General features: G+C 37.0%; 2 protein-coding genes across 4 annotated transcripts; both read left to right on the forward strand.

The window, feature by feature from the left end:
• The first annotated feature begins 209 nt into the window (after positions 1–209).
• Positions 210–4,685, forward strand: sgk2b (serum/glucocorticoid regulated kinase 2b). Its single transcript, XM_082150997.1, has 12 exons — positions 210–411; positions 741–789; positions 1,141–1,195; positions 1,453–1,493; positions 1,579–1,636; positions 1,724–1,807; positions 1,887–2,018; positions 2,863–2,975; positions 3,108–3,327; positions 3,413–3,568; positions 3,669–3,758; positions 4,079–4,685. Exons 1-12 carry the CDS (start codon positions 345–347, stop codon positions 4,226–4,228), a joined length of 1,215 nt encoding a protein of 404 aa, XP_082007123.1. The 5' UTR covers positions 210–344; the 3' UTR covers positions 4,229–4,685.
• Positions 4,686–5,238: 553 nt separating this feature from the next.
• On the forward strand, positions 5,239–18,037 carry l3mbtl1b (L3MBTL histone methyl-lysine binding protein 1b). 3 transcript variants are annotated; one of them, XM_082148813.1, is made up of 21 exons: positions 5,239–5,668; positions 8,573–8,686; positions 8,791–8,980; positions 9,081–9,291; positions 9,377–9,491; positions 9,605–9,656; positions 10,691–10,785; positions 10,996–11,100; positions 11,215–11,350; positions 11,790–11,881; positions 11,992–12,143; positions 12,221–12,297; positions 12,656–12,741; positions 13,176–13,286; positions 13,418–13,532; positions 13,623–13,722; positions 13,802–14,044; positions 14,132–14,193; positions 15,051–15,196; positions 15,299–15,361; positions 16,320–18,037. In XM_082148813.1, exons 2-21 carry the CDS (start codon positions 8,573–8,575, stop codon positions 16,446–16,448), a joined length of 2,394 nt encoding a protein of 797 aa, XP_082004939.1. In that variant the 5' UTR covers positions 5,239–5,668; the 3' UTR covers positions 16,449–18,037. The 3 variants fall into 3 exon arrangements, with proteins under 3 accessions (XP_082004939.1, XP_082004940.1, XP_082004938.1); XM_082148814.1 differs by lacking the exon at positions 5,239–5,668 and adding an exon at positions 8,251–8,448 and having other exon boundaries at positions 13,623–13,704; XM_082148812.1 differs by lacking the exon at positions 5,239–5,668 and adding an exon at positions 8,252–8,448.
• The last annotated feature ends 4,434 nt before the right edge of the window (positions 18,038–22,471 follow it).

Below are 22,471 nucleotides of genomic sequence, written 5' to 3' on the forward strand. Positions count from 1 at the left end.
CTCTAACAACCTTGTAACTTTTGTGGCAATTTTATATTTCTTTTGAGTTCAGTTGAATTAAGGGGATCATCATGAGACGCAGTATGTTGAAAATGGAAAACGAGAGCTCAGCTAGGCGCTATACTATCCAAGCATAAGCAAGCGTGTCTTATCTGACAAAAACGGGCGCAGTGGCGTCACAGCTTTTGGAAGGAACCACGTGTCCTGCAAAAAATAGCCGGTCACGGACGGTTCCCCTTATGACATGAAGCAGCGCTCAACCAGAACTGACCGGTAAAACAGCAGACTACCTACGGACTCACAACTCACAGCTGCAAGCCAGGGCTTTCTTTCTCGTCGAAAACATGGTGAAAAAGGATAAAAGTCCCGTCACTTATGCAAAAATGAAGGGAATAGTTTCATATTTTACAGGTAAGCTCAAATACTTTTTCCTCAAACTTTAATACGAAGATAAATGTTTGGGATTAGATATGTAAGATATAACGCAGAACTTATTTTTCACAGCAAATTAAATATTTCAAAAGATTTCCTACTCTATCTATCTATCTATCTATCTATCTATCTATCTATCTATCTATCTATCTATCTATCTATATAAATTCAATATTTGGAAGGTAATGGTAAATATGTTTAAATAAATATACATATTTGCTTATTCTTACAAAGGTTGTTCTATGTCCACCATATGCAGCAGATATTTCAGTAAATAAAAATAATCGTATAATATTTTATTTTCTCAGCTTTGATCAAGGACAAGAAGCTTGGATCCAGCCACCCAATCTATCGACAGTGAGTCTAGTCATCATTTTCCATTGCGTGAGCTAAAAGTGAAGCAGCACATGGCTCTGAGTGCCTTCCAGTGCAGAGTTCAGACGATTGTCTTATTATTTCTGCAAAGATCAGCTGAAAAATCAGGAATGACTGAAGTTGCACTGCATGTTTCAGACTGACCACCAGTGCAACTTTAAGACCATGACCTACTTACTTACAGCAACATTCCAATGTGAAACCAGTAGACAAGTACTGTTGCATAGGTGCTGGCTGACTTTGGGGCAATTTTATAAGAAAATAGCTAGAACTAAAAAAAAATTATTTGTTAAAAACAGCGGCATTTCTCTGATATGGTTTCTCTCCTTCCAGGATGGATTTCTTGCAACCTGAGGGTAGTCTTTCTGAGGATGACGGAGCAGCAGCTGTAAGTGAACTTTAACAACCTCATGTCCACTTGTATGTCCTGGGCCTACATACAGATTAGCAATATCTTACTTAAAGTATTAATAAAGGTCTCCAGTCCTTTCGGAAACATAACGTCAAGTCAGCTGCACTGATTTGAGTTGCTGTACTGGTTGACCTGTGTAATCTATAGATGTAACAGGAAGTGAAGTGATCTTTGGTATGGTTTCATATGTCACTGGAGTAAGCTGCTGACTCTCTCCCCGATCTCTTTCCTAGGTTTGTTACAGTAATCCATTAACAGAAGAGCCACAATCTCGGTAAATAGGGTGCTCAACTATCAGTCTATATGGACACAAACACATATACAATTACACATAAATATTTATTTCTGTATGATTTTAGGGTATCTGCTGCTGATTTTGACTACTTGAAGGTTATCGGGACGGGAAGCTTTGGCAAGGTATAATGTTTATAGAGACCCACTCTGCTTTGTATTTTCAATAATGTATAAATATTGTTTAAACCTGGTTTGAATGTCTTTATTCAGGTGTTCTTGGCCACACACAGGGAAAATGGCAGATACTACGCAGTCAAAGTCCTACAGAAACACATTATTTTAACAAGGAAAGAGGCGAGTATGACTAGGAGTATACTATAATTATTTGGTTCATAACGTGTCTGTATGTATTAATTGTGTTCTTTTTTTACAGGAAATAAATGTCATGTGTGAGCACAGGGTGTTGTTAAAGACTCTTAATCATCCATTCCTGGTGAAGCTCCACTTCAGCTTTCAGACTAAGGACAGACTCTATCTAGTGCTGGACTATGCATGTGGAGGAGAGGTATGTTTACTTAGCTATCTACCCCTTAGCTATCTAACCGTAGATCACACCCTAACCCTAACAGAAAACAGGATTATTGTCAGATTATCAGATATTTTTATAAAATAGTTATAGTAGTTTATAATATATTTATAATAAAGTTATAATTGTGTTACGGCTGGTTTTTGCATAGTTTTTATCTCTCTGTCTGAATATACAATGTGTAATTGGATATCAAATCGAAAAGTTACTAAGAAAAAACACAACTCTGAGGCCAATTGTAGTGGACGAATCTACAGTCACGCTATTTAGATCTGTTAGTCCGTCTTCACAAAACCAGACTGTAGCAATTTCAGGAAAAACTGCATTTACAGGACATTTTAAAAAGATGAATTATTGTTTTAGTCTGACTGAAATTGAACTTTTTTAAGTAGTGGTTCTTAACCAGGGGGTCGGAGCCCAATAGGGGTCTCAGCAAACTTCCAAGGGATAATTAATATATTATTCCAATATGATTCATATATTATTATAAATATTATTAAGATGAATATTATTCATATATTTAAACATCAAACTTAATTAAAATTAATATAGTTTGATATATGATAAATTATATATTGGCACTCCCAGTATCCCAGTGTTAATAATACATTATAGTTAATATTATTATTTTATAGTTCTGTTCATACTTCGAATATTCTGTTGGACAGCGTGGGGCCTTCAAGTCAAAAAGTTTGAGAATCACTGTTTTAAGTGACAGAACAATTGATCAAATATTCATATAAATTATATGATACAAAAGTCCAAATAATACCATGTTGTGTGTATTATTGTGTTAATGAATGTCTATTTTTCATTTTTGCAGCTCTTTTACCATTTGCAGAGAGAGGGGGTGTTTGGAGAACCCAGAGCCAGATTTTATGCTGCTGAGATTGCCTGTGCTTTAGGATACTTACACTCCCTGAAGATTGTTTATAGGTAACAACACTCTTCTGAAATATCTGTGCCTGTGTAATGCTGATAAGCTCATTCGTTTGTGCTTAGTAAGAACAAAATGATCACCAACTTTCAGCAGATTTACAGTAATCCATCTTTCTCACATGCTCACAGGGACCTGAAACCAGAAAACATTCTGCTGGATTCTGCGGGTCATGTGGTTCTGACCGACTTTGGCCTGTGCAAGGAGGGCATGAGTGGACATGGCACCACCAGAACCTTCTGTGGAACCCCGGAGTACCTAGCACCTGAGGTCCTCCTGCAGAAGGAGTATGACAGGACTGTGGACTGGTGGGGTCTGGGCGCTGTTCTCCATGAAATGCTCTACGGCCTGGTAAACAAACCCACCAACGAATGCTCAGATAGATAAATAATACAGGTAGACAGGTGTGTTTTACACAAACTCTTTCTCATTCCAGCCACCTTTCTACAGTGCAGATCGTCTTGATATGCTCAGAAATATTATTTATCAGCCTCTGGTTCTAAAAACGGGAGTGTCTAGTGCAGGCCGAGATCTGCTGAAGAGACTGCTAAACAGGGACAGGGCGAAGAGACTAGGAGCCAAACGTGACCTGGTAATCCAACAAGCTCACAGACACATTCACGAACAATCACACAATCTGAAATTGGTTTATCTTGCTAAACGATTATCTTGCCCCATTTTTTGGCTTTTAGACCGAGCTACAGTCTCATCCATTCTTCTCATCTATTCATTGGGATGACCTTGTTACAAAGAAAATTTCTCCACCTTTCGTTCCCTTACTGGTGAGTTTTTTTTATTGACACATTTGTCTTTAATGGGATTGTTCACCTAAAAAAAATAGTTTTACTGTTTAAACCAGTATGATTTTTTTTTCTTCTGTGGAACACAAAAGATGATATTTTGAAGATTTTCTTTTTTTATCCACACAATGAAAGTCGATGGGATCCCAATTTTCATTGTACAGAAAAAAAACAAAAACATTCTTCTAAATATATTTTGTTAATGTTCCACAGAAGAAAAAACTGAGTGTGAGTAAATGCTGTGCTTACAGGACATGAGATTAGTTCATATAGATATTCATTTGTATTTGTTTACATTTCAGTCTGGCCCTGGTGACCTCACGAACATTGACCCTCGATTTACAGAACTTCCTGTTCCACACTCACTAGGAGCATGTGAGGAGTCTGGAGCAACCTTTCCTGGCTTCACATACACCAATGAAAACATTTTCCCACTGACTTGTGGACACTAAGACACATTTTTTGTCAGACCAATACATTTTGTCGGAACATGTTTCTAATGATTTTTAACTTAAGTAAACACAGTTCATTTTTTATGTTAGCTGGACCAATGCTTTTGCAACATGACTACAGAGTTTCTATCAAAAGTGACTGTGTTTTCCTAACATTCATAACTTATTTAATTATTTTTTAGCCCTATTTGATAAAAACTATTTGTAAAGAAATACAATGTTTAATGGTGTTCTGACTGTACTATATTGTAATGAGATGAAGTGAGACAACAGGTTGCATCAGATGCTTGATTATAAAAGATATAAAGTTGTGAGACCGAAAGAATATTAAATCTGAATGTTGATGTTATTGTGAACAGTATTAAGATTGCATTGGTAAGTGTTTGTAATGAAATTGTCTGATCAGTAAAGAATGTCTAATTTTTGGAATGGAAACAATTAAATTATTTTAAGCTAATGCGCGGTTATTGAATATGTTTTATTATGACAGTCTATGTAGCCTATTAGTTAACGTGCTTATAAGGTATCACAAACAATTCCTAGTAGTGCACTCGCGCTATTGTAATCGAGACATGGGTTACAAAGAAGAACACAGTTGTCATCCACATATCATTAACATGTATAATTTACCACTACTTTACTTTTATAAATGGGAATGTTCTGCTTCCTGTATTTGCCTCAGACCTATTTTACAAACAACGTGCCAACCTCGAGTCTAGGAAGAAACCTCCACTTTTAAGCTCACAGCGCCATCTTGTGGCGTCTTCGCTAAGTTCGCTGTCTTCCTTTTCGCCACTTTTGCAACAATGCGGCTGTCAAAACACTGTATTTAAATATTACGAACTTCAGTTTGAAGCTCTACGCAGTGCTGTTTTATGAATAAGCTCTGGCTTTCTCTAATTATTGCATACGGCGAAGTATGCCCTTCAAAAGAGATTTGCGGAGTAAAACCTGAACACGTGATGGTTACAGGAAATCAAATCAGAGGATCACCGCTACATTGACTGTAAACTGAACAGATACAAAAATCACACTCTGAAAACAGCTCGTTTCAGTGAGCACGCACTAGTACTCCATTAAAATGGAATAATTTGTGACCCCGTTTGAACACTACCAAGCGCTCTCTTTTTGTTTAAAGTGCGTAAAAACGTAAAGGGGATCAAAACCATTTTCTATATCTGTAATAATAAGGCCTTCGATTGTTTTAGCGCAACAAGCACCGATTGAAACGGGTATCGCAGACAAGTCAATGCTGGGGTCATGTAAGGACGCTATAAGGCTCAGTTCCTCTGATTCTCCGTTACATTAAGATAATCACTCACAAATATATGCTGTGGTGAAGTTTATCGGGGCTGTAGAAGTTGGACAGACACATATTAACCGGCGCATGCGCAATAACGCCACCATCCAGGTCTAAATAAGAGTTAAGAGAGAAACGAGGTGAGTTGCACGTTTATCAATAAATATGACGTTAATGTCGTCACCCACGCAGTAAACAACGATACTAACACAGAGTGCGTTTCTTGTTTAACAGTTTTCAACCATTGCGACTATTTTCAACGAGGTTCAAAACCCGTAAAGATAATTAGAAGTCAAGTTTGTGCAGAAGAAACTAAAAGCATGCAATTTGTTATTTCCCCGGGTCTGCATGCACCCGAGTTATTATGTTTATATACTGATAAATGACAACTCATTCAAAGTACCTCGGGAAATGTTTTTCTTTTGGATATGAACGTGAAACTGTTGATTTGGTTTATTGTAGGCTGCCCTGCTAATGTTACAGCTAGCCGGGGCTATCAGTCGGGCTAACGACATTCCGTGACAAGGGGAAAGTAAGGAGTTTGTTGACGGAGGGGAAAACATTGCGTTTTAATAAAACAAGTTGTTCACTTGGCCTTCCCGTGTTGTTTGAAGGTCCGAGCGACGTGAATCAGACCAGAAAACTGTTATAATTTACATACTTTAGACGTGTCGGCGGCCCTTTGCTATCCTCCGCCATTTTGTGTGTCAGTCGAATGCTAATAATGGGCGCTCGCGCATTGCACTTTATTTATGCTCAGAATAAATTCAGTCATCACTTGAAATATCCAAACAAACGTTTATTATTAAACCAGACGAGCTTTTGTGTGATCTTCGCGGGGCACCGTTACTGTACAGTCTGTTATTTTGATAATATTTTGATTTAAGACTCACGACAGGTCAAGAACGTTAAAACACTATTGCCTACTGTATACGAACGATAACGTGCTTGAATAAAGACTTTCTTCTTCAAAAACTAATCCATTGTGAGTATGTACGTTTTAACTTGTCATCTCGATTATCCGCCTTCTTTAAAAGCACAGATTTAGCGAGATTATTTTAAAACAAGGAAAAGCTGAACTTGTTCGTCTAACTTTACTTTTAATCGCTTTCCTTCATTAATAACCACCAAAGTAGTTTAAGTGTGTCAGTGAGAGTTTATATAGATAGCTAGTCCATAAAAAATAACATCATAACAATGTAGAAATACATATTTTTGTCCTCGTTTAAGTGCTTGGTGCAATCCGTACTGCGAGCAGCAGTCGCCCTCTAGCGGAATTGGCTGGAACTACAAGCGACGCGCGGCTATTTCGTAACCCCGAGTTGCGGTCGTTTCATCAGCCGCAGTCAAAACACGGTTTTCGAAACGAGAACGTCAAATTTGAATATTGAAAACGACAGTTTTGTTTTGTTTCCTAAAGCAATGTGCGCTAATATTTATATGACACTCACAGCAGATGCTTGGTTCTCAAAGTGCAGTTATGTGAATGCATTAAAACAGTCGTTCTCAACCAGGGAGGCTCACCAGTCTTCCTCAACAATTAAAAGGCCTCAAGACTTAAAATAATTTAAAGCAGAAAATAACGAGCATTAAAATGAGCCGAAACAGCTAAAAATCAAGATATTACTTACTTTAAATCACCCCCTCTGAAACAGTTTTTTGAAGAAGCCTATTTGTAAAAGTGTGATTTATTGACCTGGAAAAGTCATGTAAATTAATAAAATATTATAATGCCATGGGAATTTTGAAAATATATTATCAGGAAAAAATTTAAGAAAAAATTCGAACATATTTTTATATCTATATCTATAATCCATATCCAGTAAATCACGAATGACTGAAAAAGTTAATTGGTTAAACCCTAAAGAACATTCAGATCTTAAAAATCTTGAATCCTGAAATCTTATTATTTTAACTTTAATTATAACAAACTTTTTTATTTATTTAAAGAAACTTAAGAGTGTAGATAGATTAAAATAAGTTTTAAAAAACAAAACTAGGGTTAGGGGGCCTTCAGATATTGTTGTGGACAATGGGGGGCCTTGGAGTCAAAAAGGTTGAGAACCACTACATTAAAGGATTGTTTGCCCTTTAGAGGTGTTTTGGACAGTTTGGTTAAAGGGTTGGTTCACCCAAAAAATGAAAATTTTCCCATAATTTACTCACCCTCGAGCCATGCTAGGTGTTTATGACTTTCTTCTTTCAGCCAAACACAATCTGAGTTATATTAAATAATATCATTGCTCTTCCAAGCTTTATAATGGGAGTGAATGGTACCTTGTTTTTTGAAGCCCAAAAAGGCACATCCATCCATCCATCATAAAAGTAACCCATATGGCTTGCCTTCTGAAACAAAGTTATGTGTTTTTGTATGAAAATTATCCATAGTTATAACTTTATAAAATATAGTGACTGGCCTTCGGTAACGGCCGCATGCAAGTCTAGTTATTGCAGAAGAGTGACCTCTGACCCGACGCGAACGTGGAAGCGCAGAGGATAGAGCAAAACAAAACACTGTTAAGTCTAAAATTAGAATTTTTAAAGAGAAATGTCAGAGGAGCTTGAGTTTGTTGCCCAGCCTTATAAAGCTTGAAAGAGCAATGATATTATTTAAAATAACTCCAATTGTATTTGGCTGAAAGAAGAAAGTCATAAACACCTAGGATGCCCTGAGGGTGAGTAAATTATGGGATTATTATCATTTTTAGGTGAACCCTTTAGCTTTAAAGGGTTAGTTCACCCAAAAATGAAGATTCTGTCAGTAATTACTCACCCTCATGTTGTTCCAACCCCGTACGACTTTCGTTCATCCTCGGAACACAAATTAAGATATTTTTGATAAAATCTGAGAGCTGTCTCATTCCTTCATAGGCTGCTAGGTAATTGAACGAAAGTCTTACGGGGTTGGAACAACATGAGGGTGAGTAATTAATGACATCATTTTCATTTTTGGGTGAACTAACCCTTTAAGATGCTTACTTCTGTCATCTGTCCATGTTGTAACAATATGTTTTTCTCTTTTGTGTTCCATTTTGTTGGAAAAGATGGCAGAGACATCTACGAGTGGTGGTCCTGCTGCCACTGGAGCCGATTTTGACATGATGAGCGCTCTTGACTGGAAGGACGGCATAGCCACATTGCCTGGAAGTGACATTCGGGTACAGATATTAAGTGTATCTGATGCATAAAGTGTGATGCAAGGGAAATATTGTACTATTCTGAATGTGCTGAGGAAAAATCTCAAAATCTGGTCATTTTTTAGTTTCGGATGACTGAATTTGGCACCCTGGAGATTGTCACAGAGGCGGAGCCCAAAGTTAAGGAGGCGGAGCTTACAGGTCCACAACCTCACACTACAAGCACCAACAACAGTAATTCCCCTGAGCAAAACAAAACTTCAAATCAGACTGCAAAGCCCCAGTTGAATACAGACCATCAGACAAATACTGTGGGTGAGTACATGCAACACATATTTCTACCAAATAGAGGAATGATTTGCTCTTTAATTTATTTTTGAGGACTCAATTTCTCTCGCTTTTTTTTTTTTTTCAGTTTCCACTGACCCCCACAGGCAGGCCGGGGGCATCAATACTAGGAGCCCCAGCACTGTGGAAAGCCCCAGCGTGAGTTCAGTGCCCAATGTGATTGTTCCCATCACTGAGGTCACTGCAAACTGCAGGTCCTGTGGTCACTCTGGTTCACAGGAGTCTTTCCTACAGGGCAAATTTTGCAGTGCTCCTTGTGTGCAGCCTACCAGTGGCAGGTACTTTTCAGGTGTTTTTGGCACTTACACAGATCTGCCAGTTGCACTGTTTATGGTGAATTTATAAGTTATTTTGTGTGTGCAGGTCAACCCCTGCTGAGGCATTCGAAGGAGAGCGTTTAGGTAAACGTGTGAGAAAGAAGAAGAAGATGTTTATGGAATCTGGAGATGAAGAGGAGGACAACATAGAGGAGGAAGAGGTAACACACACACACACACACACACACATCTCACAGAAAAGAGCACATATTCAATATCAACAGGAATGAACTACTGCATTGATCAGTGTTTTTTTTTCTTTCTGTTTTTTCAGGAGAAGGTTAAATCCTCGAAGGGAAGACGAGCGGCTAAAGTTGCTAGACTAGGTTGGTAATTTTCATTTAGCTAACACACACACACACACACACACACACACACACACACACACACACACACACACACACACACACACACACACGGAAATATAAACTCAGGCCAGACAGTATCTAATGCCTTATGTCTAGGGATTATTTATTTTTTATTTTAGGATATTGTATATATATCATCTGATATTTAATTGTGCATGCTCATTTCCCAAATATTTTAATTAAGGTTAACATTTTTTATTTAAATGACCTTTGCTGTCTTACAATCACTTATACTACAGGGCCGTTGAATGCTTGAATCTGATTGGTTGAAGAACGTTCTAAGGTGTGCATTATTTTCAGGGAAACGCACGGCTAAAGTAGTTCCAGGCAGGTCTTGACCGCATTACAGTTCCATATCACTTCGCGTAGTCAACTGTAATAACGGAAAATAGGATACAATTCATAACAAGAAAAAGCATTTCGCCCCATGCGCTTGATCTGCAATTTTCAAAGTCTAGCTTCACAATCAATGGAAACATGCAGTTTAATTTTAATAAATAAAGTATATAGTCCTGTATAATCAATACTCCGCTTCGCGTCGTGACCGCATTACCACCTCGGGTGTGCATTATTTTTCTAATAATTCAACGGCCTGTCGTCAATTATTCCTTACATAATTAACTCAAGTAAAAAAAAAAAAAAAAAAAAAAAAACAGAATTATGTAATAACACTGTTAAATGTAATCTTAGGCAAATCTCAAAATGAATATAGTCATATTAATATTTATATTCATACTATACATTATAATGTTGTGATGCTTAAATTCACTGGTTACATTTAAAATGACTGACTGATTTGAGTTTTTAGTATTATTTTTTTATCAGTGTTGGCAAAATATTTTTAAATTGGTGCATCCCAACTTGAGTCTTTTAGCAGGTTGTACAGATTGTGTCATGTATGTTTTCAGTCAGTTTCAGACTGTCATCCTTTCCATGTATTATAAAAACGCTTTTCTAAGCCATATAAAGTGCCTGTGATGCTGTTTCCATAGTGACAGCACCTCCTGTTAAGAAGAAAACCTGGAGTTGGTCAGCTTATCTGGAGGAGGAGAAAGCCATTGCTGCTCCTTTGAAACTTTTTAAGGAGGTGAGAAACACAGCATATATAACTTGTATTTCTGTTCATGGTTATATAAATAACATGGTATGGTTGGGAACCTGATTAGGATGGTAAGTTTGATGTCAATTCAGTTTTGTCATTAGAAAAAAGTGTTACTTGAAAGAAAACAGAGAGATTTTTTAATAGCATGACATCTATGAAATTCAATAATTTTGTTTTTGTGTGTTTGCAATACAGCACCAGTCTGTTCCGCAGAGTAGGAATGGATTTAAAGTTGGCATGAAGTTAGAGGGACTGGACCCCTGTCACCCTGCTCTCTTCTGTGTTTTGACTGTTGCAGAGGTAACCAGGGTCAAATGTTTCTGTGATGTTACTTGATGTGTGATTATTAGGAGCACAAAACTAAATATAGTTTTTAGGTTGCGCTTATAGTAAGATGTATTTTCTCTGTTCCAGGTGCAAGGTTACAGGATTCGGCTTCACTTTGATGGTTACCCTGAATGCTATGACTTCTGGGTAAATGCTGACTCATGGGATGTGAAGCCGCCAGGCTGGTGTGAGAAAACCGGCCTCAAGCTATTGCTTCCAAAAGGTGCTTAATGTACTAATAAAAATGTACTGTAAAAAAACAACAACAAAAAAACAAACTGTTGGCAAGGATCAACCATGCAAAACGCTACTTTTGTTTTCTGTAACATGGTAGATCTGTTTTATAGATGATTCTTTATGTGTTAAAACTACTTAAACTCAATATTCACTCTGAACTGTGTGATGACAAACTGGTCAGATTCTGAAATTCAACATAGATGTAATAGTATTGTAATTACAAGTATTGTAATTTATTTATAAATAATAATAAATATAATTAAATGTAATATAAGATATCATTTAATCATTTATTTAATAAAGCATGGTTATGTTAGCATAGTTTTCATGTTGTTTAAAAAAGTGTTTTTGTGGACACTCTTAGTTGCTGCATATGCTGCTAGTAAAATGTATTGCATATGCTGTTCTTTACTATGATTTAACAGGTTGCAGAGATGGAGATTTTAACTGGAACACATATGTAAAGAACTGTAGGGGTCAACTGGCCCCCAAACATCTCTTCAAGAGTCTTAATACAGTATGTAATTTCATATGCACACACTTCAAGAGAATAAGAGATATCTCGATAGTTTCTGTTCCAGGAGATCATGCTTTCTTCTTTAACCGTGTGTTATCTGCCCTATTTAGTCAGTCACACCATCAGGATTCCGTGCTGGGATGAAGCTGGAAGCCGTGGACAGGAAGAACCCGTCACTCATCTGCGTAGCAACCATTGCTGCTGCTGTCGACAACCGGCTCCTCATTCACTTTGACAACTGGGACGATACGTATGATTATTGGTAAGATCGTGAGCAGAATACTGGCCATGAGTGTTCCCATGTGCACGTGGTTGTAAATGCATTCGGTTTATTCTCAGGTGTGACGCCAGCAGTCCGTACATTCATCCAGTCGGGTACTGTGAGGAGGTGGAGTTAACACTCACCACACCTGCAGGTCAGACTCCCTTTAATGTTTTTCTTTGTTAACTTTTATATGTAGCTTTTATGTGTCGTTGTACTAAAGTCAAAATAAATTATCTGGAAAATATTTACAATTTACAATGTATCTAACTTCTTCTATTCAATTACATTTATTGGTATAGCACTTTTCATTAAAAAAAACAAAACAAAGAAATCACAAACAAGCTAGACATTTTGTATTTTTTCCCCCCTCTCAAATTCATCACGAACCCCATAGCACCCCCTGAACCCCAGTTTGAAAGCCCCAGAATTAGTTTTCTTTTTCTTTTCTTTTTTAACAAGCTCTAATGTGCATGAAAAGTTGTATTAAAGTCTATTTATGTCTTTCTTAGAGTATAAGCACCCAAAGAGTTTTTCTTGGGAAAAGTACCTTGAAGAAACTGGAACCCAAGCTGCACCAGCTAGAGCCTTTAAACAGGTACGGTTTAAATCATTCCAATGAACCATGAGAGGTGTAGGTAAATCATTGAATATCACTTATAATTGGTAAAATGTCATTTGAAAGGTCCTAGTAGTTGGTGTGGTGCAAAAGTGCAGAGTCAGCCTGAACAACATAGAAATTAAATTTACAAAGAATAAAACACATTTGATCTGGTTCAAAGTAGTGGGCAGTTTGATTAAAAAAAACACCAGAATTAATTCAATGATAATATAAAAGATCTGTTTTAGACATAATTTGTGTTTAAACAATTTAATTGAATATTCTACACAATTCAGATTTATTAGTATAGATCTCTTCATAATAAATATAAACAAATAAATGTAGAAAAATAGCAAACAAGCTAAAGGTGACAGTGGTGAGAAACACTCCCTAAAAGGATATTAATTACATATTCATCCTTGGCCGTCCAGAGACCACCACATGGCTTCCAAGTTGGGATGAAGCTAGAGGCAGTGGACAAACGTAATGCCGTACTCATCCGTGTCTCCACCATCTCTGATATAGAAGACCACAGAATCAAGGTTTACTCACAAATATATCCGTTTTGTCTAATTAGCTTACTCTAATTAGAAGCCGACATGGACATACAGTATTTAATATGCTTGTACAGCTAGTATATCTTCACTAAATCTTTGCGTTTACATATATATAGATCCATTTTGATGGCTGGAGTGACGAGTATGATTATTGGCTAGATGCCGATAGCCCAGAACTGCACCCAGTAGGCTGGTGTCAGAAAACAGGTCATCCTCTACAACACCCCAACGGTAACATACTGTCCTACACACAAATATAAAGTATTTCAGCACATGGCCACACCAGACTCATAATCTATCTCGTAATGGTAATATTACCAGGTCCCAGAGATTCTCCAGTCCCCCCAGGACAAGGCTGCCCAACCCAAGGATGCAACGGAGTCGGACACATTCGAGGACCTCGGTATGGGACACATTACACGTAAGTTATACATATGTTGTTACAAACACGACTCATAATGCGCATTCAAATGCAAACGAGTCTCTCTCCCATTGTGTAGGGCGGTGAGTTGTCCATACTCAGATTTGAATTTGAATAAAGACGGGCTGGTTCCAGACAGACTGAGCGGGGAGAGGCCAGTCACGCTCAGTGGACCCCCGCGCCACCGCCGTCTTGAAACACTCACTCAGACGCAGCCTCCCACACCCATGCCCACACCCACACCCAGCGCCAGCACCCCAGACCCCCCTGACACCACCACAGACACCTGTCCACAAGCTCGGGCAGTGCGTGAGCACATTGTGTGAGTGTCAGCAGTGATGTACAGTTTAACTTTTCTCTTTCACACACACACACATGCTCACTTTTTATCTCTTTCTCATTCCTTCAGATCTGGCAGCGCTCCTAAATGTGTCAAGCCACCCCAGGTGAAGCAGGAAGGTGATGGGAAAGGTATAGATCCTTCAAATATTGTGATATTTTGGCTTAATTTGCTTTTTTTGTGGATAATCCATAACCTCTGAGAATTTTGTACATGGGTCAATGAAGCGATGCTTGGTTTTTTGCCTGGATGTGTAATAATAATAAAAAAATTCATAGAAATAATGACTTCAATACACTTCATCTATGAAGTGCATATTTTTAATTTCTGAATTAAAATGAGTTTGATATTTTTGGGAAAAATAAAGTAAAACATATAACATAATGAAAGAAAAAAAGCTTTATTAAATTTGTTTTAATTCAAGACATATTTAATAAGTAGTTTGACAGTCAATAATTGTTATTTCTTAGAACACAAAAAAATCTTAACAAAACTGCTTTACTCACTTTTGTCCACCAAATTAAAGCCATGACAACTAACATGACCAGAAAATGATATCAGAAATGCATGCTGTCATGACTGTCATGGTCAATAAGGTAATTTGACCTTTTTATAACAAGACAAGCTTAGTTCATTTTATGTAAAATTACATGTTTTGTGAAATATTTATTAATTAATAATAAAAAAATAAAAAAAAACGTTTTGCCTCGAAATTATACTTGAATTTTTTTGTGAAAATAATGATTAAGATGTATAGACTCAGGGTGTAAGTATTTTTTTATACATTTACTGATGGTTATACTATATTTAAACGTAAAAAAAAAAAAATCAACCATATAAGAAGCTACCTGAATACAAAAAGCACATTTCTAAGAACTTATTTTTAACTAGTAACCTTTTCTTTATCTTGGACACTCTTATTTGCCAATGACTGACATATGAGAACGTTTGCAAGGCATGTCATGAATAAATTCTATTTGTGTTGTAGATTCTCTTCAGCAGTTCCTGCATGAGTCTGTGTTTTGTGGATGGGAGCCACCGAGGTTTCAGCTGTGTTGGGAAAAGCATGGCAAACTGCTGCCTGAAGCTTTGGGCCTCACCGCCAAGAGAGTGGCAAAGTGGAACACTGAAGAGGTGGCATTTGATAATTCTAGAAAAGTTAATTTATGCTTTAAAAGAGGTCTTCTAAACGTATTTATTTTTATTGGATCTTATGTGACAATGTTGTTCTTTCAGGTTTCAAGTTTTGTACGAGGCCTGCCTGGCTGCAGAGAGCATGCTGCCACCTTCAGGAAGGAGGTAAAAAACTCAAACACATTAACTTGACTTGTGAATATTAGTGTAATGTACCTTCCCTATATACACTGCCATTCAAAAGTTTGGGGTCGGATTTTTCACAAGAAGTCTCTTATACTTAACAAGGCTGCATTTATTTGTTCAAAAATACAGTAATATTGTACAAATATTATTACAATTCAAAACAACTGTATTTTTATATATGTATTAAAATGTAATTTATTCCTGCGCTGGCAAAGCTGAATTTTCTGCAGCCATTACTCCAGCAGGGTTCGTATGGTCATGAAAAACCTGGAAAAGTATTTAAAAATACCAATTTCGTGTCATGGAACTTTTTTTTCCACAAATATCTGTATAATAGAATATATGCTTAATCAGTGCCTGAATTTCGAGAGGAGTAAATTAATACACACAGAATATCAGATCAAATCAGTAATTTGAAAAGAGCGTGAGTGATTCAGTGGTTCCAAGTCTTCTCTCCCTCGCTCTCGCTCTTATAAATGGCTTTACAGCAACACATTGTGTCTGAAAAAACTTAAATTTTTATATTTATTCTGTTGTATTTATTTGTGCTACTGCACAATGTATTTGTTCTTATTTTACTGTTGGTTAGTAAATTCAGTTCAAAGTTTGAAATCAAGATTCCTTGTGCTGTGTGCAAGCTATATTGCAGAACAAAATTACCTCATTGTAAAAGCACAAATACATAGAGTGAGCAAACATTTAGTTGAGATAATTGTAATAAAAAATAAAAAATGTCTAAAAAATCCCCCCTATAAGAGTCATCCAAGGGGGAATTCCCCCCATATTTTCCAAAATGAAATTCAGGGCCTGGTTTAATTGATAATGTTGGTTGAACAAATTACAATAATTAGCATTTGGGTATTCAGTCACTAATCTCTGAGTATTTTTGTTCTCAGACTAAGTGAATGTTTTTTTTTCCCCATTCTTTTTCCTACAGCAAATTGATGGCGAGGCCTTCCTGCTCCTTACTCAGTCAGACATTGTAAAGATTCTGAGCATCAAGCTCGGCCCCGCTCTCAAGATTTATAACTCTATCCTCATGCTGAAGAGCGCAGATGAAGAGTAGACACCTCATAGCAACTGCTGCTCCATCAAACAACATGTTTGAAAGTTGCTCTTGTCTCCAGCGGACTGACAAATGCTCAATCATTGGTCTCATTTATGATTGACGGACATTAAAAATCAGCCGATCCAACGAACTGTATGTGATCAGAAAAATCACATCTCTTAAGGCAGATAAATATTTGATGTCTCCCCTTCCAACCCTGCACTCGCTCTAAATTAGGTCTGATATTCTCTTTTGAAATAATTCATTTGATTCATATTAGACTCTTGGAGGGGTGAGTACACTATACTGAGGCACCTTAAAATGTTGAAAGCTTAAAATGGACTGTTTCATTGTTGATATTTATGCTTTTACAGTTGCTAAAATGACGGCTAATTGCATTTGGTGCCAGAGCACGATTGAAAGGCATGATGGTGGAGCTTTTACTTGAAATGTAATTTTTTTTTTTTAAATGCAAAAAGACCTTTGTTTGTAATTGAACACACATCCAAAATAATCCAAATGATCCTGTTTGAGACCACTTGAGGGCAGCAGGATTCTTTGCGTGTGTGTGAGTGTGAGTGTGAGTGTGAGTGTGAGTGTGAGTGTGTGTGTGTGTGTGTGTGTGTGTGTGTGTGTGTGTGTGTGTGTGTGTGTGTGTGTGTGTGTGTGTGTGTGTGTGTGTGTGTGTGTGTGTGTGTGTGTGAGAGAAAGACTTCTGCAAGCGTGTTTGTGAGAGAAAAATTTATAAATGTGTGCTTGCATCTAATGTCAGGGAATTCTTGCTCTGGGCAAATCTGGAATTGAATGTCTCAAGTTTGTATTTACTTCCGATGAAATGTGTGATCTTGTAAAATGCATTTGTAAATTGAAGAAATTGTACATTTGTTGAAGTGAATTGGACAGTGTAACTGCCTCACTAGACACTGAAAATAGAATTAGAAATGAGCGGGTGTGTTTGAGTGTGTATTTTAAGCTTCTGAGACCCTGACATTTTGCCTTGTACAAGCATTCCTGAGTACTAAGACATTTTGTTCTGTCATTCACCGAGCAAAAGCTTTTTGCACATCCGTGACCTTCTGTATAATACAGCTGTAATTCTCAGCTCCGCTGCAACTGATTTTACTCAGCCATGTTGGAATCACTCCACTTTCATGCATTGGTTTGGCTTTTGCAGTGCTTCTCAAAGTTGTCATTATACACACATGCATATGCAGGTTCTTCTTATAGCATTAGGTCAGGATAATAGATCCAGTTAGGGTCGAAACTGGAGAAGCTGGAGACTCGGAAAATGGTTGTACAAAAGCTAAAATACTAAATAAAATAGATATTAGTCTGTAGATTATTGACTTGATTACAAGTAGGCATTTGGATGGTGATGGAAAATCAAGATTTAAGGAAATCCTAACCACAGTGGTTTGCGTCAAGGATGAGTTTGTATCAGATTTTGATTGTTTTCTTTGGTGTGTGTGTATGTGTGTGTGTATGTTTGCAGATTAAATGTCTCTCTAAGCAGACTGTTTATGTGTGACAGATTGTGTTTCTGAGTTTCAGTCCCGAATGGATGAATGAATAGAGCGAAGGAGAATAAATAAGGATTTCAAACAGAACTCTTTTGTTTATTTTGTTTATTTTTAGTTTTCATTCATAATGATCTTAAAGGGTGGTATAATGCCCTTTTCACAAGATGTAAAATAAGTCTTTGATGTATGAGTGTGTATGTGAAGTTTTAGCTCAAAATACCCCACAGATATTTTTATATAGCATGTTAAAATTGTCACTTTTTGAGGATGAGCAAAAACGCACAGTTTTTGTGTCTGTCCCTTTAAATGCAAATGAGTTGCTGCTCCCGGCACAGAGGGCGGAGCTTCAACAACTTGTGTCCTTTTACCTCACACAGACATGCACTGAAAATGTCTAAACTTTTAGCCTTTTATGTTAAGACCGGAGTCAGACAATGATGGAGAGACTCGAGAAGAAGTGACAACATGTAGAAAGGAACAGGACATTTCTGAATGGTTAGATGAAGAATTTATGCAGCTGATGTAGAGTGATCTTCTAGTCATTTATTAGCATATTCTGTCATAATAATCAATAAATCGCGTTCCCGGGGCCAGGGTTTATGTAAATTTTAGGGTTGGTAATGTCACTAACCTGGTAGGAATGTCCTGTAGTCCCTACCAGCTGTTTGTTGTACTCCTTAAAAAACTATTTCTTTAAAAGCAAATATCTTCCTTTGCTTTGAACTTTGAGCATTGTAACTTTGCAGATGTTGTTTATGCTCAAACAGCAACATTACACACTAACTAAAGTTAGAAAAGTGAAATCATAATCAACCACCTCTTTAACGGTTGCATAAAACTGAAATTTAAGTTCATGCTTATAAACAGAGGCTCAAGCATGAGTTACTTTTGTGTCTTTTTTATGCAATTATGCATATTGGGTTTGAGAGCAAAAATAATTAAGATTGTAATCAAAATAAAATAAAAAGATTGCAAATAAAAAGTCTTCTTAAAGCTGTTTTAAATGACAAAAATAAAGCAACTGCTAAAAATTAAAACTGCACTATGAATAAACTTCCTTTTTCTGTATGCAGTTCCCACACTTTTCATTACGTGCTCTGTTCTGCTGTTTTTGTTTGCAGGTCTAAAACTTTTATTTAGCATAGTATCAATTATTTTTGTAATAAAAAAAGCATACAATATCATTATATACAATTACAATATTATTACATTTGCTCTCAGACAGTATGTTTGATTGCATAGTGAAAACGCCAAAGTAACTCCATAAACTGGCCACTTCATAACCTAAAGAATCTTGCATAGCCTACTGAACTTCCATGATGGCCACAGTTATCTGGTCATAGAACTATGAATACATATTTAAATAACTAAATATAATACAAAATAACAGTCTGAGTTAGTGAGAAAAAAAACTTGAATTTGGGCCTAAAGACTCCCTATAGACTCTAAGAATAGGTTATTCTGCCCACCGTGGGACCCAAAGGGCTTGCCCACATGTTCCCATGACCCTCTAACCACAGTATCTCTCTCGCTCGCTCACTCCCACGTCACTGGCCGGTTTATAGTAAATGCGCCTCCCCTCACGCTCATGATACGCGCGTTTGCTAAGGCTGGAGACTGATGGATTTGCGCGTCTTCATCGACATGGTTATTAGATTCGTTGCAGGGCGCGCTCTCTCACGTCATTGAAGCAATTAAAACGGACCATAGCCAATCATGTGTTTCCAGTGGAGAAGCAACTGAGGTGAGTTTAAGTGGTACTAACTTCAGGTGCTGATGTCCCGACTTGATATAGCTCAACGTTCACGATGAGTATTCAACAGTGTGTTCTGATTCTGAAACAGACATGCTACACGTACTGCGTTGTACTGCTTGGATACATCATTTTGAAGACACACCCATAAAGTTTGTTACCTTAAAGGTGAAGTGTTTTACAGGAAAACTATAAATAAGCCATTTTCATGTTGATTTCCCTGCAAAAGTGTAAATGGTGTGGCGCTATTGTAAGATTATACTGTTTGAGAATCTAATCAGCCCACTTCTAGCAACATTGGCCCAACCAATGGCATGTGTTTGGGGCGGGACTATCTGTATGTCTGACCAATGGAAGACAAACTCCACCTTTTATTTTTATTTTTACAAAACGAAGGCCACTTGAAAGTCACCATGATATCGAAATTGACTTTAAAAAAAAAAAAAATTTAATTTAATTATTTGTAAATGATTTATCCATGCACATATAATTTTTTTATTCACGTGCCCTCGTAATCTTTAATTAAAATGACTTTACCTCCCTCTTGCAAAGACATCTCTTCTCTTCTCTGATGAAATTTACTGGCGTGAGGGCGGGTCTGTTGCACTTTATTCCAATTTAAATGGTTAAAATCAAGTCTTGCCCTACATTTTTTTCTTGTTCATTCAGATTTACATTCGTCATAGGTAAGAAAAGACTATCGCAAATGTTGCGGTACACAGAGAAGGAGACCAGAGGCCTTTTTGTGAATGGATGTCAGTTGAGGAGAGTCTTCACTATGCTGAATGAACTGCTTTTATGGAAAAACAGCTTATCATTTAATTAATCGACTGCCTATCAACTTAATATGTTTGCCATTATTAGTTTTAGATTAACATATTTTTAGAGTTTACACTGTAAAAAAAAACATTTTGTGAGAGGTATTTCGCCACTTCTCATTCATTGGTATTCACAAACAGTATACGGAGCCCTCTCTCTGCTTTCTAATCGCTCTTGCGGTACTTGATACACCGATCGGTCTGCGCAGCGCTGCTTCCAGTCAAACACACTAATGACTTTAGATATGCAAGGCTGTAATGTGATTGGTTGTCAAGGCACACGTGACCAAGTTAAAGCTGGTATCTCCCAATAGAGTGGTGTAGGTATGACGTCACTTTGTAGGCCAACCGGCAGTTAGCATCACACTGGTTCCCTCGACAAAAACCCAATAGGATTTTCCAATAGTCTTTTGGATTATCGCTTAAAACAAGCTCTGTGATCAACAAAAGTTTATGATACTTATGATATTTTGTCCATCAAGATAATTATCACAGATTTACACAACTTTTATGAATTTTGAAGCCTAAATGCAGTCGCCAGAAGTAAAAAGCTAAAGGTAGACTTACTATAAACGAACAACACCACGGTCCTACAAATTCAGTGTCACCATCACTAAGCTTCCGACAACTCTCTCAGTTTTTATCTTAAAACAGATAACGTTTGAACGTTAGACTAGTTTGCAAGAGCACAATTATAACCATAACGATTCTGTAATAGCCTACCTGTACGGCATGATGACGTTTAATGTCCCAGACAGCCTCTGTAGTTCCATTTAGCCACTTGTTAGCAACCGCTTTTTCAAGACACGTAACAGCTTAAAAGAATCTCGAGTGATGTATTTTATGTCGTAGAGTAAAACGTGAAAGTGTCTTGAGCTTGTGTTCCCAACAGACCTTATTTCAGCTATTTAACCAAAACCACATTCAAAAAACCCATTGACTGGAAGTGCTAAAATGCTTCTCAAAATGCTAAATTGCGTGTTTTGCCCTACAAAGTGACCTGCACCACTCTATAATAAGACCTGCCAAGGTAACAGAATTGTCACAAAAACAAAACAAAAAAACACACACACATTTGCGGTATGTTTTTAATTTATGATTTGAAACAGACTGTGAAAGTCTCTTAAAGTAATGTTAATTACTGACCTTATCTTACTGTCTGAGGGAACCTATATGATGAGTTAGTCCTCTGGTTGACCTACAAATGAACCTTATATCAATGAGCTTAGTGGAAAAGAAAAATGTAAAATATTGTATCTTAAAAATATGTTTCTAAATGCTATCGTCAAAATTTCTATTGTTAAACTGCATGACTAGATGTGCTGGTGGTAGTAAAAACAACCTTCTTCCTAATAAATTGTTTCCATTGGTTCCACATCCTGATAGCTAAAATGTGCTACCCATGATTTTAACACTTATATATCAGTAGTAGGCCTACATCTAAAAATGTTTGCCTGTTGACAATATGTGTTACCCTATTTATAGGCTATACACAGAATGGTATAGAGCAGCATAGAAAATGCTTAAACTAGACTATCAGTAGTTCCTGAGCGGACGGCTCTAATTTTTAGAGCAGCAGCTTTCAAGTTGGGAACATTTAATAAAATGGTATTGTAGCCTATTACTCGTTGATTTCAGTTATTGCGCCTATAGAACAGTTCAAATATAAAAAGAAAACAGCTAAAACAAGTAAAGATGAAACTACACAGATTGTCTTACTGAGCAGAGATGAAATGTCAAACAGCATTTGCAGTAAACCTGTGAGAACTTAAAAAAAGGATTATAAAAGGATTGTCAAGGATTAGTTGTCTTCCCCACAAATAAATGCTTCTGAGAAACTGCTAGGATTACTATAATAATGCATGCATTCAATATGCAAAGACTCTCAATGTTGTCATTTAAAATGTTTATTTTATTTTATATATATATATGATTTGCAGGAGATTTGCT

Source organism: Leuciscus leuciscus (genome assembly GCF_965113295.1).
Source record: "Leuciscus leuciscus genome assembly, chromosome: 20".
Classification (NCBI taxonomy): Eukaryota; Metazoa; Chordata; class Actinopteri; order Cypriniformes; family Leuciscidae; genus Leuciscus; species Leuciscus leuciscus.

Bases quoted from the DNA above. Each gene is read 5' to 3' on its own strand.
- sgk2b (XM_082150997.1), top strand. From the start codon at position 345: ATGGTGAAAAAGGATAAAAGTCCCGTCACTTATGCAAAAATGAAGGGA. The intron at 1,494-1,578 runs GTAAATAGGGTG...GTATGATTTTAG, and splicing joins ACAGAAGAGCCACAATCTCG to GGTATCTGCTGCTGATTTTG. The intron at 3,759-4,078 runs GTGAGTTTTTTT...TTTACATTTCAG, and splicing joins CACCTTTCGTTCCCTTACTG to TCTGGCCCTGGTGACCTCAC.
- l3mbtl1b (XM_082148812.1), top strand. The intron at 12,144-12,220 runs GTAAGATCGTGA...GTTTATTCTCAG, and splicing joins GACGATACGTATGATTATTG to GTGTGACGCCAGCAGTCCGT. The intron at 14,045-14,131 runs GTGAGTGTCAGC...TCATTCCTTCAG, and splicing joins GCAGTGCGTGAGCACATTGT to ATCTGGCAGCGCTCCTAAAT.